A 17,980-nucleotide genomic window follows, 5' to 3' on the forward strand; every position below is an offset into this window, starting at 1 on the left:
GTGGTCACCAAGTACAAAAAAATGTATAAAAAAACTTGAAAGAATACAAAGAGCAATTACAAAATTGGCACCAACTCTCAAAACTATCATATGAAGAGAGACTAGCAAAACTTGAGCTACAGACACTAGAGCAAAGAAGAGAGAGAGGAGATTTGATAGCTATTTACAGAATCATGAAAGGCATAGAAATTATTGATAGAGAGGATCTAATAAAATGCGATGATAGAAATACAAGAGGACACAGAAAGAAAATCAAGAAAGACAGCTATAGAAGAGATATGAAAAAGAACAGCTTTCCTCACAGAGTAATAGACAGTTGAACAAGTTAGATGAGAAAGTAGTGTGTGCAAAAACAACACATGAATTTAAAAATAGTTTAGATAAAATGAAATATGAAGACGGGACACCACGAGCATAGCTCCCCTTCCCGTAAAATACAACTAGGCAAATACACACAGAGTTGGCAGTTTGGCATTGTCTGCAGAGAAGCTCATGTCATTCACATAAATAGCAAACATTATTGGAGCCAATACATCCTTGCTGTACTCCACTGATCACCTCTTTCCAACCTGAATATTTTTCTCTGAGCACTACTCTCATCTTTCTACCAATTAGGAAGTCCTCCACCCATTTTAGTTGGTTCCCTTGTATCCCTCCTATATCTTCCAGTTTTTTTAATAATTTTTTGTGTGGTACTTTGTCAAAAGCTTTTTATAAGTCCAGGAAGGCACAATCAGCCCATCCATTCCTTTCTTGCACTATGTCTATCAATCTTGAGTAGAAACATATTAAGTTTGTGGTACATGATCTTCCTTGTCTGAACCCAACTTGTCTTGGGTTTATTATATTGTTGTCTTCCAGATGTTTTACCCATCTATTCTTGATGATTTTCCCACAAATTTTGGCTATAGTGCTTGTTAGTGAGACTGGCCTATAGTTAGTTGGTTCTTGTTTGTTTCCTCCTTTATATATTGGTACAATGTTAGCATTTACCCAGTCTTATGGTATTTTTCCTTCTTTGAGTGAGCAATTTATTATATTATGTATTTTGTCCGTTAGTTCTTTGCATTCTTTTAGAATCTAATTTGCTATTCCATCCGGGCCATGTGATTTCCTAACGTCAAGGTTTGATAGGTGTTCCAATATTTCTTTTTGTGTTATTGTTATCTCACTCATGGGGGGAGATTTCCTTTCATTACCTTCATCCCAATATTGTGCTTTCTCTCTAGTGAAGATAGATATGAAGCAGTGGCGGTGCCAAGGGGGGGCTTGGGAGGGCTTTAGCCCCCCCCCCAAAAAAAAGTGGCCAGCCCCCCCATTAGCCCCCCCAACTGAAATGAGCAAATTGAAAATTTAAAACACTCATTGAAATAATTGTATTAAGTGGAATTTTTAATTGACAGGGCTAAAGATTTGTCAGCCATCCGTGCTAGCCCTACCGTTAACCCCCTCCCCTTCTGAAATGAGGATAATATATGTGTATTATCATATTACTATTAGCCCCCCCCAAAAATTTGCTCAGCCCCCCCTTAGCCTCCCTAACTAAAAATTCCTGGCACCGCCGCTGATATGAAGTGATTATTATTTCAGTCATTTCTAATTCTTCTGTGTATTCTATATTTCCTTGGCATAGTTTCACCATTTCCTGTTTGTTTTTAAATATTGATAGAATAGCTTGGGTTGCTCTTTGCATTTATCTATAATATCCTTTTCATGGTTCCTTTTTTCCTCTCTTCTCACTTTAACATACTCATTTCTATAGGTTATAAACTTGCCATTTTCCAGGTTTTTTATCTTTTTCCCACCTTTTCCAAGCTCTGTCCCTTCTGTCTTTTGCCTCGCTGCATCTTTTGTTGAACCAGCATTTAATGTACACTCTCTGTAGCTTCTGTCTTAGTACATGCCTATTCACCCCTTCATTGTAATTATCCATCAAGATATCCCATTTCTCTTCCACTTTTGTCTCTTCCATGTAAAATTTTTCCCAGTTTGCATTCTGGAAGAATTTCTTTAGTTTTGCAAAGTCCATTTTCTTGTACATCAATCTTCCTTTCCTATGCTTTTCATTTCTCTCTATGTATATTTCTTCCTTTAGTTCAGTTTCAATGAGTATATGGTCACTCTTTCCAATTGGTGTCTTGTATTGGATTTTATCCACAATTTGAGGTTCTGTTGTAAATATTAAGTCTAGTTTCGACGGCTCCTCGTTATTTCTGTATCTGGTGTTTTCACTGAGTCATTGTATATTCCATGGTCATATCCAGTAGTACATTACCCCCACAAGTCAACGACATTGTACAGGGCAGAGAGAAGTTTAGATATATTTGGGATGAAATGTCTGAGAAGTATGGTAGGTATTACAAGGTTGAATAGTAAGAAATGAGGAGGAGAGTGGGAGTGGAAAAGGAGATGGCAGATAGGGCTGATGAAAGAGTATTGTGGTGGTTTGGACACATGGAAAGAATGAGTGAAGAAACATTAGTAAAAGATGTGGAAGACAGAGGTGGATGAGCTGAACTTGAGGGGACAACTGAGGATGAGATTAATGGATGTGGTGAAAGGGGTTTTGAGCAAGAGGGAATGTCTGTTGAGCAGATAAGGGAGAAGGCAGGGTAAAGGGGTGAGTGAAGAATGGCTGTGTATAGATGATACTTGATGAAAGGAATGGAGGGGGTGGGGAGTGGTTATGTGTGGATGATATTTTAACACAGCCGAAAGGATTTCTCCCTGTCTTCTTTATTTTTCACATAAGTGAATGGAGAGGGTTAGGGTTACTGATTAAGTGAAGCAGCCATGCTATGGATGTACTCTATCTTGCTGAATTGCTTCTGATCCAGAGTAGTGGGTGCAAAAGAGGAATGACTCATCATTCATGAGAAGCTAAGATGAGAGAGAAATGAGGGTGGCGGATGTGAATGGAATGGGTGCATGCCTGTTGACTTGGTTATCTCCCATATAAGAGAGGAAGAAGCCCTTGATATATAGATAGAATATTGTTCTAGCCAGTGACATGAAAGGACCTTTGATAGAATGGGTTTTAGGTTAATTCTCCAAAAAAAAATTTCACTTGAAATTAAGTAAACTAACCTCTTTTTCAGGTTTGAGGAAGCCGAGTTGGACTGCAATAGATGCCTTACACTAGACCCTACATACATCAAGGCTGTTCTGCGACGAGCAACTGCACGGCGTGCCCTAGGGAAGATAGATTTAGCTAAGCAGGACTATGTAAAGGTCAGTCTCAATTTCTAACCTCTGGTGTCACGTCACACCGGGTTCATACTCGTGATGTGACATATTCATTCCTGGAGCATGACTACACTGTGTTTTGCAACCCCTCGGCGTGACCTATAACACGGACCAAATATGGAGCGGCGTAAGTCCGACGGTTGTGAAGACGGCGTCCCCTCTCTTGACCACCTTAGCCCTATGGGGTGAGAATGAACAATGACTCCTTGTCCGCTAAGACTGTTGACCTAGAACGCGCGCGAAAGCTCTCGTAGGCAAGCGGCGGAGTGGTACGAAACCAACGCCGCCCGCTAGCTGAGGTCAAGGGGCGCATTAACCAAGAAGAATGAGATGAATTAGCGCCTCCCCTCCGTTTCTACCTCACTGTCTTGTAGGTTAAGGTATAAGCTAGGGAATTATTGTAAACCCTCTCCATACATAAATAAAGGAAGTAATGGATGTGTGGAGTTGGGTAGATAGGGATAGGAATATATGTATTAAGATAAGTTGGTACTTGGGCAGTAGCACCTGTGTTGTGCGGCTGGGGTATAAATCAGGGGGTGCAGATACCCACGCTGCTCCCTCCGCACTCGACCTCTGCACGTTGTCGGTACTTTGTAAGTAAGAGATATTCTCACTAGTTGTGTTAGTAAATATTTCAGTGCTTTTGTATATCTTCTTTCTTTATTCTGGCGTGTTGGATGTATCTAAAAAGGGGCGATTCTTCTCTGAGACTCTGGATTGTATGAATTACTCAAACTCTGTTTTAGAGTTTGATGTAACACACAAAAACAGAGCTTAGGGCATGACATAAATGGGGGGCGCTAATTCGTCTCATTCTTCTTGGTTAATGCGCTCCTTGACCTCAGCTAGCGGAACCACTCCGCCGCTTGCCTACGAGAGCTTTCGCGCGCGTTCTAGGTCAACAGTCTTAGCGGACAAGGAGTCATTGTTCATTCTCACCCCATAGGGCTAAGGTGGTCAAGAGAGGGGACGCCGTCTTCACAACCGTCGGACTTACGCCGCTCCATATTTGGTCCGTGTTATAGGTCACGCCGAGGGGTTGCAAAACACAGTGTAGTCATGCTCCAGGAATGAATATGTCACATCACGAGTATGAACCCGGTGTGACGTGACACTGGTCTGACTCATAGATCAAGGGTGTTGTAAATTATGGCTGAGGCTGATAGGGTAGATCAAAGAGTGTGAGAAAGACTTAGGAGTTCTAGTGAGTCCGGACCTTAAAACCAGGAAACAGTGCATTAGCGCCAGTGATAAAGCTAACAGAGCATTAGGTTTCATTGCTTGGACGGTAACAAATAGAAGTGCAGAGGTAATTATCAAACTCTATCTAGCAATAGTTAGACCCATCCTTGACTATGTGGTACAGTTTTGGTCTCCGTCTTATAGAATGGACATCAATTCACTAGAATCAGTACAGAGAAGAATTACCAAAATAATACATGGACTCAAAAATTTGCCTTACAAGGCTTAGGCACCTTAACTTGCACTCTCTGGAAAGACACAGAGTGCGGGGTGATCTAATAGAGGTGTTCATGTGGATCAAAGACTAATAAGGGTGATGCAAACAAGGTCATCATATTAAAACAACAGGGCAGGACTCACAGTAATGGATTTGAACTGGACAAATTTAGATTTAAGAAGGAAATAGGTAAGAATTGGTTTACTAATAGGGTGGTCAACAAATGGAATAGACTTAGTAACCATGTGGTGAGTGCTGAAACAATTAATTGTTTTAAGAAACAGACAACTTTATGGATGGGGATGACAGGTGGTGATGGATATGGAGCTGCCTAGTATAGGCCTTATGGTCTCTTGTAGTTTCCTTCATTCTTATGTTCTTAGTGCTTAGTTGACTTGAGTATATGAAATGAATGAGTAAAAAATAGCAAAGAGAGTGTGGAAAGCCAAAGTGGATGGAGTGAACTTGAAGGAAAGACCAAGAATGAGGTTGACAGATGGGTGAAGGGTGACATTGGTTGCAAAAGTAATGTCTGTTGAGCAAAGAAGAAAGATTGCGAAAGATAGATCAAATGGAAAGTCATTGTAAATACATACATATACATACCCTTACAAGGGAGGTAGCCAGAAAACAAAGGTATAAAATCCACTCCCACCCATTCCATCCCCATATTATCTACCATTCACTCCCCTCCCTCCCTCATATTGGCTCCTCATATATGATGGATCATCCCTGCATCACCCACAGCAAAGCTGCTTCATTTGATCAGCAACCCCCCCTCTCCATTCCCTCATGCAGAAAAAGAGATGACAGGGAGAAATCCCTTTAGGTTGTGTCAAAATATCATTCACATATACTCCCTCACCCCCCATCCCCCACATACACCTTTCCATACATCACAGCTTCATCCATACACAACCATTCTCCAATCACCCTTGTTTTCTGTCTTCTCTCTTCCTTCCTCAACAGACACTCCCCTCCTTCCCAGTGTCCCCTTTATACCATCTATCCATCTCATCCTTGGTCAACACCTCTTGTTCACTTCTTCCACCTCTGCCTTCCACAGCTCATTTACTAATTTTTCTTCACTCATTTTTTCCATGTGTCCAAACCATCCCAATACTCTTACATCAACCCTATTTCCCAACCCCCCCACTCCTCCTCACCTTATTCTCACTCTAGCTTAATAACCCCTACCATACTTAGACATTTCATCTGAAACATATTCAAACTTTTCCTCTCTTTCTCTCTTATGTTCCATGTTTCTGCCCCACACAGTGCTGTCAGCACAATCACTCCTTCAAACAATCTCCTCTTAACCCCTTCCATACGGTGCCGCATACGTAGGCGGCATGAGGAGCAAGTGGATACGCGAGGCTGCCATATCGGCGTCTTGATTATATTTATTGTAGTTGCCCCTGTGTAATGACATACTCTTTAAACTGTCTTCATCACATTTTCTATGGTTATCAAAATTCACGGGTGAAAGAGAGAACGATTGATATAAGCGGTGACTATATTAGTAAAGGAGGTATGGAAGGCAGATGTGGAGGGAGTGAACATGAGGGGACGTCCTAGGATGAGATGGATGGATGGGGTGAAGGGGGCTTTGGGGAAGAGGGGAATGTCGGTTGAGGAAGGACGGGAGAGGACAGAAGACAGGGGCGAATGGAGAATGGTTGTATATGGAAAATGTTGTGATGCATGAGGTGGATTGGACGGGGGAATGGAGGTGAGGTAGTGTGTGTGAGCAAAAATTTTTGATGCAGCCCGAAGGGATTTCTCCCTGTCCTCTCCTTTATATGGGGGGACGGAGAGGGGGGGTCGCCGATTTAATGAAGCGGCCTTGCTGTGGATGTGCTGTGTCCTGCGACACTGCTTGTGACCCAGGGCAGTGGACAGGGTGCAGGGATGACCCGTCATCTAGGAGGTGCTAAGATGGGAGGGAGGGTGGAGGGGTGTGGAGTGTTTTCGGGGATGAAATGGGTGGGAATGTTTTTGTGCCTTGTCCTTTTTGGCTACCCCTCTGGTAAGGGGGAAAAAAGCCTTGGTATATGTATGTATGTATATTTTATGATGCGAGTATTATTACGACACATCGTACGTCTGGCAGCTAATGCTGCCCGCTAGATTTTGAACTGTACTGAAGAGGTTAAATTCATAAATGTCTATTTCTCATTACACTTTTTAATCCACCAAGGCATTTACTTGCTTCTCTCAATTTACATTCTACCTCCTCCACTCCTTTTCCTGCCATATTTGCACCCAAGTATCTAAAACTATCCACTTCCTCCAGTCTCACTCCCTTGCTACTCACTTCCAATTTGCTGCCATCCTCTCCCCTTGTACATCTCATCATCTTATCTTTACCCACATTTATCTTCAACTCCCTTCTTTCACAGATCTTCCCAAACTTTGTCACTAACTTCCTTAATCCCTCCTCTGATCCTGCCACAAGTGTAGTGTCGTCAGCAAACAACAACCGGGCTATCTCCCACTTTTCTCCATTCTCTTTAACCCATACATTGCCAGGCAAATGTTGTATATATTCCCCCCCTCCAGCATCGGAGCCAAAATCAATTTATTTATTGCATAAATAAACTCAAAATGATGTAAAACAAACAAATCTTGCTTATTTTGATTCACCTTAGCCAAGAAGTGGAGAAACTGGGTCGATTCTGTCGAGATATGTGTGCAAAAAATTGGTAGAACATCCGTAGACTTTCTCTCGCTTCTCACGTAGCTTGAACGTCTTATTTTTTTCGGGGAAACTTTGTTAGAATTTCAGAGAGTGAAGGAATTTGACATTTATTCACCTATAGTAGTCTGGCACTTAGGAAAACTACACTCAACAAATTGATCTCTATGAAACTACTACACTCATAATTCTATCCCTTTCCTTTATAAAGTAGAACTTTACTGGCACTCGAGTCCTCCTGCACTCTACCCTCTTTTAGACAAACATTAAACAACCTCACCAGCCAGTCCAGCATCACTGTACCTCCCTTTTTTTAGATACTCCACATGACATCCATCCAACCCAAGTGTCTTATCTGTTCTCATCATTTTAATAACTGCTTTCACCTCATCTTTCCTTATTTCTCCTCCACTATCCTCATTCATCACTGTCACTTTCTTATCACATCCCACTGCAACTACCTTTCCCTCCCTATCCTCCTTCACATTTAGCAACTTCCTAAAATAATATGCCCATCTTCCTTTTGCGTCTTTTTCATTATCATCTTTCCATCTGCACCTTTTACCTTTTCTTCTCTACTTGATTCACCTCCTCTTTCTTAATTTCTTTCCAAAACATCTTTTTATTACTTTTTAAATTTCTGTCATACTCTTACCCCATTTCAATCTGCTCTCCCCTTTGCCTCCTTTATCTTACACTTTACTTCTATTTTCTGTGTACCTTTCTGATGATTCATCCTATTTTGTAACCAATCTGTGAATGCTCATATCCTCTCGTCTACAACCTTCCTTGCTTCATCATCCCACCACTCACTACCCTTTCTTCTAATTCCTCCCATCCTTCTTGTTCCACACACCAATTTTGCACACCATGTGACTCCCTCCTTTAACCATCCCCATTCCTCCTCCACTCTTAGTTCTACTCTGTCCTTCACTACCTCTCTCTCCTCTTTCAGCCTTTTGTACTATTAATTTTCTTTCTCATTTAAGCAGTTTCTAAACACCTCCCTACCTCTTGTCATTTTCCTCTTTCTCCATCTATCCTCCACTCTCAACTTACCTTCCACCAAAAAAATATCTGATATTTCCCCACTCACCCCCCTAAGAACATGTACATCAAAAAATCTTACTACTCTTTTGGTTACCAATATGTAGTCCATCCACCACCCTCTCCCATGTGTACTTATGCTTGACTTTCTTCGTAAACACTGTATTTGCTATCATCAACTCTCCAGTATCTCCACCATCAACTCTCCACAACAATTTTTTCCAGGAACTCCACACTTCCCAACCACTCAGTCTGTTGGTTCATTTCCTACCCTAGCATTAATATCTCCCAATACCACAGCATTGACATTTCTTCCTAAACCCTCTATGCACTCATTTAAATCTATCCAAAAAAGCATCCCATTCCTCTACACTCTTCTCACTACCAGGCCCATATGCGCTTACAAAAACCCACTGAGGGTGAAAACTATGTAGAAATGATCATGATAAAAGTCAAAGACAGAGACATGAAAAGTAGAAAGTTTATGGTGACTCATGTGCCCCCAAAAACAGGCTCTTGGAAGAAGAATGAGCATTCATAAATGTTAGAAGATACAAGGCATTCATTAAACGAGATACTAAATGATGGAGGTAACCTGGTACTGATGTGGGATTTTAACTGCAAAGAAATCTGTTAGGAGGAGATGACAGTGAAGGGCAGAGAGGGTCTATGGGGAAATGTATTACTGGATATGACCATGGAACATACAATAATACAATGGGTCAATGAAAATATCAAATACAGAAGAAATGAAGAACCGTCAAGACTGGATTAATATTTACAACAGAACCTGAAATTGTAGATAAAATTGAATACAAAACACCATTTGGAAAGAGTGAACACATACTAATAGACATGAACTAAAGGAAGAAATATGGAGAAAAATGAAAAGGACAGAATAGGAGGATTGATGTACAACAAAACGGACTTTGGAAAACTAAAGAAATTCTTTCAAAATGTAAATTGGAATTTTTTTTATATTGAGACAAAAGTGGAAGAGAAATGGACAATCTTGATGGAAATCTATAATGAAGGAGTGAATAGGTATGTACCAAGACAAAAACAAGAGAGGGTGTATGTTAAATGCTGGTTCAATAGAAGATGCAGTGAGGCAAAAGACAAAAGACAAAGCTTGGAAAAAATGGAGAAAAGATAAAAAAAAAAAAAAAATGAAAATGGCAAATACATGTAAACTATAGAAATGAATATGTAAAAATGCGCAGAGAAGAAAAAGAAACTATGAAAACGACATCATAGAAAAATGCAAGAATCAACCCAAACTATTCTATAGATATGTGAACGGTAAACTTAAAAACAAACAGGAAATGGTGAAACTATGCCAAGGAAATATAGAATACACAGAAGAGCTAGAAATGGCTGAAGTCATGAACAATCACCTCAGGTCTGTTTTCACTAGAGAAAAAGTACAACATTGGGATGAAGGAAGCAAAGTGTGATCTCCCCCCATGAGGGAAGTAATAATAACACAAAAAGAATTAATGGAGCAGTTAACAAACCTTGAAGGAAATTGCACGGTCCAGATGGAATTGCAAACTGGATACTGAAAGAATATAAAGAAAAACTAATGGACAAAATATACAACATAATAAGATGCTCATTCAAAGAAGGAAAAATACCAAAAGACTGGAAAATCCAACATTGTACCAATATATATAGGAGGAAACAAGGAAGAACCAACTAATTACAAACCAATCTCCCTAACAAGCACTGTAGCCAGAATTTGTGAGGAGATTATCAAGAATAGATGGGTAAAACACCTGGAAGAAAACAGTATAATAAACCCAAGACAATTTGGATTCAGACAGGGAAGATCCTGTACCACAAATTTAATCTGTTTTTACTTGAGACTAATAGATATAATACAAGAAAGGGATGGATAAGCAGATTGTGCTTTCCTAGACTTACAGAAAGCTTTCGACAAAGTACCACACAAAAAATTATTTTAAAAAATTGGAAAACATAGGAGGGATACAAGGCAACCTACTAAACTGGAAGGAAAAGTTCCTGAATGGTAGAAAAATGAGAGTAGTACTCAGAGAAAAGTATTCAGGTTGGAAGGAGGTGATTAGTGGAGTCCCGCAAGGATCTGTATTGGCTCCAGTAATGTTCGCCATTTATGTGAATGACATGGATGAAGATGTGGAATGTTATATGAGCTTCTTTGCAGATGATGTTAAATTGTTGAGAAAAGTAAAAACTGAAACGGACTGCAAATCACTACAGAGAGAACAAGGTTTGGAAATGGAGTCAGAAGTGGGAAGTAGACATCATCATTAAGAAATATAGCATAATGGAGTAAGGAAAAAATAAAAAAAGAATATCTGGACAATATACAGTTGGAAGTAAAGAGGTAAAGTGGGATCTGAAAAAGACCTGGGAGTAATTATCTAAAACGACATGTTCTATGATAAATAAACAAAATTGTCAGAGAATTCTATAACTAAGATCAATAAAAGGTGTGTTTATCTATTTGGATAAAGAAATTATTAGAAAAATATTAGTCACATTAATAAGGCCTAGACTGGAGTATGCTGCGACATTATGGTCACCCAGTACCAAAAAGAATATAAAGAAAATTGAAAGAATACAGAGAGCAACCACGAAAATGGCCCCAGCACTTTCAAACTTGTCATATGAAGAGAGACTGGCTAAATTGAAATTACCGACTTTGGAACAAAGAAGAGAGAGAGGCGACCTACTGACCATCTATAGAATCATGAAAGGCATGGAAATACTTGATAGAGAAGACTTACTAAATTGGGACAAGAGAAACACAAGAGGACATGGAAAGAAACTCAAAAAGGATAGTTATAGAAGAGATCTGAAGAAAAAGTTTTCCACACAGAGTGGTGGACACTTGGAACAGACTGGACAACAATAGTGTGTGCAAAAACCATACACGAATTTAAGAGCAAACTAGACACTGCAAGATACAAAGGCAGGACACTACAAGTGTAGCTCCCCTTCCCATTAAAAACAACTAGGTAATACATCTCCCTCCCCAATTTCACCTTCATCCACATTAACCTTGAAGAAACCTCATGCCACTTCACTACACACTTACCTATCTCCTCACCTATTAGTATAGCCACCCATTCTCTGCCTTGTCTTCTTTTTCACTCATGACACCCTCCCAACCACACTTCCAAATTAAAATTTGCCCTTCCCTTTCAACTTAGTTATACTCAATGCCAACCCATCCATCTTTCTTCTCGTAAACATACTACCTATCTCTTCCCTTTTATTCTCATTTTTACCACATCCATGCACATTAAATGACCCAAACCTTAGGGTTCTGGTTGGGAAGCTCTTCCCAGACCCTCTTGTGGTTGCAAATGAATGCGAAAATAATGTGGCTGAAGTGATGCCTTTCTTGTCTGCTATGTAAATTTCTGGAGTGGGGGCCATGGGGCTCACCATATAATGAAGTAATGGGGATAAACAGGCTTTGGCTGCTGGACCTTGCTATGAAAGTGCTGTCTTGCTCCATTGCCTTTGACCTAAGTAGTATGACTGCAAACAGGGATAACCTTTAATCCATGAGCTGGTAAGGTGAGAAGGACAATGAATGGATGTTGGGTGTGTATATGCTTTGACTCAGTCACCTCTAAAAATGGGGGAAAAGTTCTTTTGGTACATGTAACTATGTATAATTATATCTGAAGATAGGCAATAGTACTCCAAATTTGACTATATCTAAATTTTTACTTCTTACAGGTGCTGCAACTAGAACCTTGGAATAAAGATGCCAAAAAAGAATTGGAAATTCTGAAAAAAAACCCACAAGGAAAGACAGAAGTTGGAATATCAAATGAATGTTGCAATGTAAAAAGCAGTATTAATACACATGAAAAATCTCAGACTCGGTCATCCACATCACCAGAAGCAAAACTTCAGTGTAAAAGTGAGACTTCTGTCACATCTTTCCCAAAAACAAATAATGCCTCAAACCAGCAAAAGAATGAGGAAGGAAAAGAGAAACGTAAAAAATTAAAGGTGGTTGAAGTCAACAGTGCTATTGAAGATCAGGATAATAAAAGGACTATAGATGAAACAGACTCCAATGTAGTGTTACCTATCAAGAAATCTCCTCACCAGCAGTCACAGGTATCAAAATCACCTACCTTAGTAATATGGGTACATCTAATGACCATGCCAGTGAGATTACTTTCAAGCACAAATGAAAACAGTCCCTCATAATTAATTAATTGTTGTCTCAGGTTTCACTAAGTGGAAAAACTGCATCCACACAGTGGCTATCAATGATCCTTGGGCCCCCCCACAAATTTCTCAGAGGAAAAAAATTATAATAGTCTGTGATGTACTAGTGTGGGGCTTTCCTTGTTATTGGCTGAAAATGGTATAGGAATGGAGCAGTTGCCAGTTGTCAACCTTCCATGTGTGAAAATTTTTAAGAAATAGAGCTCAAGTTGATAAAAATATCTTGGGCCCAGTCAAGAGACCAAGAGTCATGTCCTGAGGGCTGCACCTCCTGATGTAGCTAAGGGGGTTGATGGGTTTTGAAATGGACAGTTTCACTGTCCATCTTACAGGACCACCACATGCCCCATCATTGGCCCCTCCCACTTTAATTTAGTTTCTTACTTTAATGCCCCGTCAGGGGTATTGGCTGCATGTTATTCTGCCAGAGTAGCATGCAGTTGATACTTTAGGGTCTATATGGGGTGCCCCTACGGAGCAGAGCCACACATCATTTTGTCTGTGATAGAGGAAAACTCTGTTCATAGAGAAATGATGACACTTTTTTACTACAACTGTCCCTCCGTTATGCTGACCCCCAACCCCTTGTCACTGTCCTGTACCATTTCTCTAAATATTCATTTCCAATTTTTGCCTACCCTGTGGTGGGGGGAAGAAAATGCTACCACCAAGTCTTTCCACTTGAGTTATAAGAGGCGACAAAAAATGGGATGGGGGATGGGATTAGGAGTCCTACTACCTGTAGCCCCAAAGGGGACATTTCTAAATAAAGTAAAGGTAGGTATGGGCACAATTTTCAAAAAAATTTAATACTTAAATTATTGTTGCATATGAAAGGCAATTTTATTAGAAACAAAATGCTTTTTAAATTTTTGAAATAGCTTGAAAAATAAGGGAGATACGATTTTTAAAATAATTTTTTAATTCCGCATTTTTGGCTAGACTTTACCATAACAAAATGTTAGAATTAAGGGTGGTAATTTGTAAAGATTTTGGTAAAGAAATACACACAAACTCCAAACCACTGGCCCAATTTTATTGAAATTTGGAATACTTGGGTTTTATGGATCAACAAATCACATGAGTATGTTAAAAATAATGTGTGACATCTCCATCATACCATATTTGCCTTTTCATGCCAACTATCAAGTTGTCAATTTTCAGATTATCATAAATAAAATCCAAACCACTGGCCCAATTGACATGAAACTTGGCATGTGTAGGTTTTATGGGTCAACAAATCACCTGAGCATGTCATTAACATTGGAGGACCTTCTTATACCATTCTTACTAACATCTATCATGTTGCCAATTTAGAAATATTCAATAAAATCCAAACCACTGGCCCAACTGACATGCAACTTGGCATGTGAAGGTTTTAAGGGTCAACAAATCACCTGAGCATGTCATTAACATTGCAGGACCCTCTTATAACATTCTTACCAACATCTATCATGTTGCCATGGCAACTGTTGTCAATTTAGAAGTAATAAAATCCAAACCCCTGGTACAACTGACATGCAACTTGACTTGTGAAGTTTTTATGGGTCAACAAATCTCCTGAGCATGTAAAAAACAATGTAGGATCTTTCTTTTATACTGTTTTTACTAACATCTAACATGTTGCCATGGCAACTGTTGTCAATTTAGAAATAATCAATAAAATCCAAACCCCTGGCCCAACTGACATACAACTTGGCATGTGAAGGTTTTATGGGTCAAAAAATCACCTGAGCATATAAAAAACAATGCAGGACCTTCCTTTTATACTGTTCTTACTAACATCTATTGTGTTGCCATGGCAACTGTTGTCAATTTAGAAATTTTAAAACCCAAACCGCTGGCCCAACTGATATGCAACTTGGCATGTGAAGGTTTTAAGGGTCAACAAATCACCTAAGCATGTCAATAACATTGCAGGACACTTCCTCTTATACCATTCTTACTAACACCTATCATGTTCCCATAGAAACTGTTGTCAATTTAGAAATAATCAATAAAATACAAACCACTGGCCCAACTGACATGCAACTTGACATGTGAAGGTTTTATGGGTCAACAAATCTCCTGAGCATGTCAAAAACAATGCAGGACCTTCCTTTTATACTGTTCTTGCTAACAATATGTTGCCATGGCAACTGTTGTCAATGTACAAATAATCAATAAAATCCAAACCGCTGGCCCAACTGACATGCAACGTGGCATGTGAAGGTTTTATGGGTAAAAAAATCACCTGAGCGTATAAAAAATAATGCAGGACCTTCCTTTTATAATGTTCTTACTAACATCTATTGTGTTGCCATGGCAACGGTTGCCAACTGAGAAATAATCAATAAAATCCAAACCGCTGGCCCAACTGACATGCAACTTGGCATGTGAAGGTTTTAAGGGTCAACAAATCACCTGAGCATGTCAATAACAGTGCAGGACCTTCCTCTTATACCATTCTTACTAACACCTATCACATTCCCATAGCAACTGTTGTCAATTTAGAAATAATAAAATCCAAACTGCTGGCCCAACTGACATGCAACTTGGCATGTGAAGGTTTTATGGGTCAACAATTCACCTGAGCATGTCAGTAACATTGCAGGACCTTCCTCTTACACCATTCTTACCAACACCTATCATGTTGCCATGGCAATATGTCAAGTAGGCATCTAAGCTTCAAGATTCTTAGATTGCACAGCTGCGCTATTACCAACAATTTCAAAGTTGCTCATATCTGGTAGAATAGAGTGAAACACCCTGATTCTCTCATGGTATGGGGAAGTTGTAGTGGAAGAGGACTCAGGAGCCTTGTTGTACTACCGAAAAATGTAAAAGTGAACCAATATGTTTATTATGAACTCTAAATGATCATCTGGAGGATTCTTTTAATAGCTCAGATGCTAACATCTTTAAAGAAGATCACGCCCTAGCCCACACTGCTCGTGGTGTTACTCAGTGGCATAAAGACTGTCATATACCTTACATAGCAGACTGGCCAGGCAATTGTCCTGACATAAACCCAATAGAAAACCTTTGGAACCACATTAAACAAAACCTGCAGGGTAAAGATACGAGCTCTGTGCCCAAGCTCAAGGCAGCCATTTGCCAATCCTGGGCTAGTATAACCCCTGCATATCTTGCCAAGTACGCCACTTCCATTCCAAACCACCTTCGTGAGATCATTGCACGTAAAGGCCACCCATCAAAGTATTAGAGGTACAAAGTGAGCTTTTGTTTATTGATTTATGACTCATTCATTCTCCTCATCACTCATTCTCGCTAACCATTCGTACTTCCTTGTCGAGCACTGTATATATATATACAGTCAAACCTCGAAAGCCTGGACCCCGAATGCCCGGACCCTCGTATGACTGGTCGAAATGAACAAAGGGCGGACTTTTTAAGCAAAGTTCCCTATTTGTCCGGTAGGTGGCAGCGACGGCCGTACATGTGTACAGACGCTCCTCAACTTACGTTTTAGTTATGTTCCGAACGGCCGAATGTAAGTTGAAAATGAACGTAAGTTGTTACTGTACTATACATCCGTAAATTCTATTACTGTATCTTATAAAACACCCCTAAATCATTAATTATACACATAACATTGTAAAATAATAACATTAATTTCAAATAAATTAAATTCAAGCAACATAAATTGAGATGGTGGAGGAGGAGGGGGAGGAGGAGGAGGCAAGGCATGTTCAGTTTGTCGTTTGTGCAATGTAAACAATGGAAGCAGCATCATGCGCAAGTATCGTTTGAACTATGGAGAGTGCGCTAAACTAAAAAATTCACTCAAAAAAGTTTTTTTTACAATTTTTTTTTTTTTAGTCAGTTCAAACGTGAAATCGAAAAAATGTAAAACGAATGAACGTAAGTAGAGGAGCGTCTACTCAAACCCGGCCCAGTCAAGCTGCCACCAGGGCTGCCGTTTCATAGAATTTTGTACCAAAATGTAGTAAAATAGTGGCATGTGGCAACTGCACAAGGACATGAGGAAATATTTTCTACATATCAGTGGGCTGTTAAAAACATTCAAAAACTCAAACTTTTGTTTAAAAATCATAGAACTAGTTATCAAATAATAAATGGTGCATCAAAATATGATTTTATTGGTAATTGTGTTACTTATAAAATATTATACCCCAAAAGATACGTTTTTACCGTGTAGAAAAAAATTCTATGCTAAAGTTTCAGCTTTCTTTTAGCGATAATAATATAAAAAAAAAAAAATTATATCTTCCTGAATATGTTAGGGCATGGGGGCCTTATATACATTCAAAAATAAAAAAAAAACTAGAACCAACATTTTGTCAAAGTTTGACAAGTATATCTTGCTATGAAAGTCTGCACACACCCGAGAAAAATGATGCCCCGGTATGGCAACACTCCCATTCTACAAGGCAGTGTAGAAAACACGGCAACCCTGGCCGCTACCACTGTCCCACGTGCATACCTTCTGATATTTACAGTGTACGTAATAAAAAATAAAGTACTGTACACTGTATATACAGTATATTTACATGCCTGTATTACAGTTATTACAGAATTATTAGTATTATAGTATTATTATTACATTATTGTTATTATTACAGTGTTAGAGTATTATTCTTATGTGTTTCTATGCCATATCATACATTACCTATACGTATACTGCTACAAAAATCTACGGGTGTTAGGGCGATATTTTCGATGACCGAACTTTTGGCATGACCGGACCACCCTTCCCCCCAATTAGTCCGGGCTTTCGAGGTTCAACTGTATATATATGCAAAGTAGACCACTTGGAAAAAAGAAACTAATGAAGCAGAGCGCTTTCGTATATTACATCTTCAGTGCAACAAGTACATAGTAATAGAAATGTATAGATAATATATACATGAAAAAAGGAACAAGGACAGTTTGAATAAGGGTAGCGGACAATTACCCCCTGGAGGGCGGTAGGTCAATGTCAATATACTAATTATGGTGGGGCGACATCAGGTCACAGTCGCCAAGGTCAATGCTTGCACTAATGATTGTAGGGCGACATTAGGTCATAGATGCTGGGTTACATTTTACCTGATATTATCTTACTAATTTCTGGAAAATAAAATTATCAAGTTTATATAACCCCCTCCAGGGGGTAATTGTCCGCTACCCTTATTCAAACTGTCCTTGTTCCTTTTTTCATGTATATATTATCTATGCATTTCTATTACTATGTACTTGTTGTACTGAAGATGTAATATACGAAAGCGCTCTGCTTCGTTAGTTTCTTTTTTCCAAGTGGTCTACTTTGCATAAGTGAACAC

At 39.3% G+C, this 17,980-nt stretch overlaps 1 protein-coding gene across 1 annotated transcript in view; it reads left to right on the forward strand.

Annotated features, from left to right (window-relative positions):
* LOC143036403 (uncharacterized) overlaps positions 1 to 17,980 on the forward strand; it is a 90,912-nt gene that overhangs the window by 58,130 nt on the left and 14,802 nt on the right. The window contains exons 5-6 of the mRNA XM_076203733.1: positions 3,099 to 3,231; positions 12,192 to 12,581. Of these exons, the coding sequence (XP_076059848.1) occupies positions 3,099 to 3,231; positions 12,192 to 12,581 (523 nt within the window). The remainder of the gene's footprint in view (positions 1 to 3,098; positions 3,232 to 12,191; positions 12,582 to 17,980) is intronic.

Source organism: Oratosquilla oratoria, chromosome 20 (genome assembly GCF_046742065.1).
Source record: "Oratosquilla oratoria isolate Oo_2021 chromosome 20, ASM4674206v1, whole genome shotgun sequence".
Lineage (NCBI taxonomy): Eukaryota > Metazoa > Arthropoda > Malacostraca > Stomatopoda > Squillidae > Oratosquilla > Oratosquilla oratoria.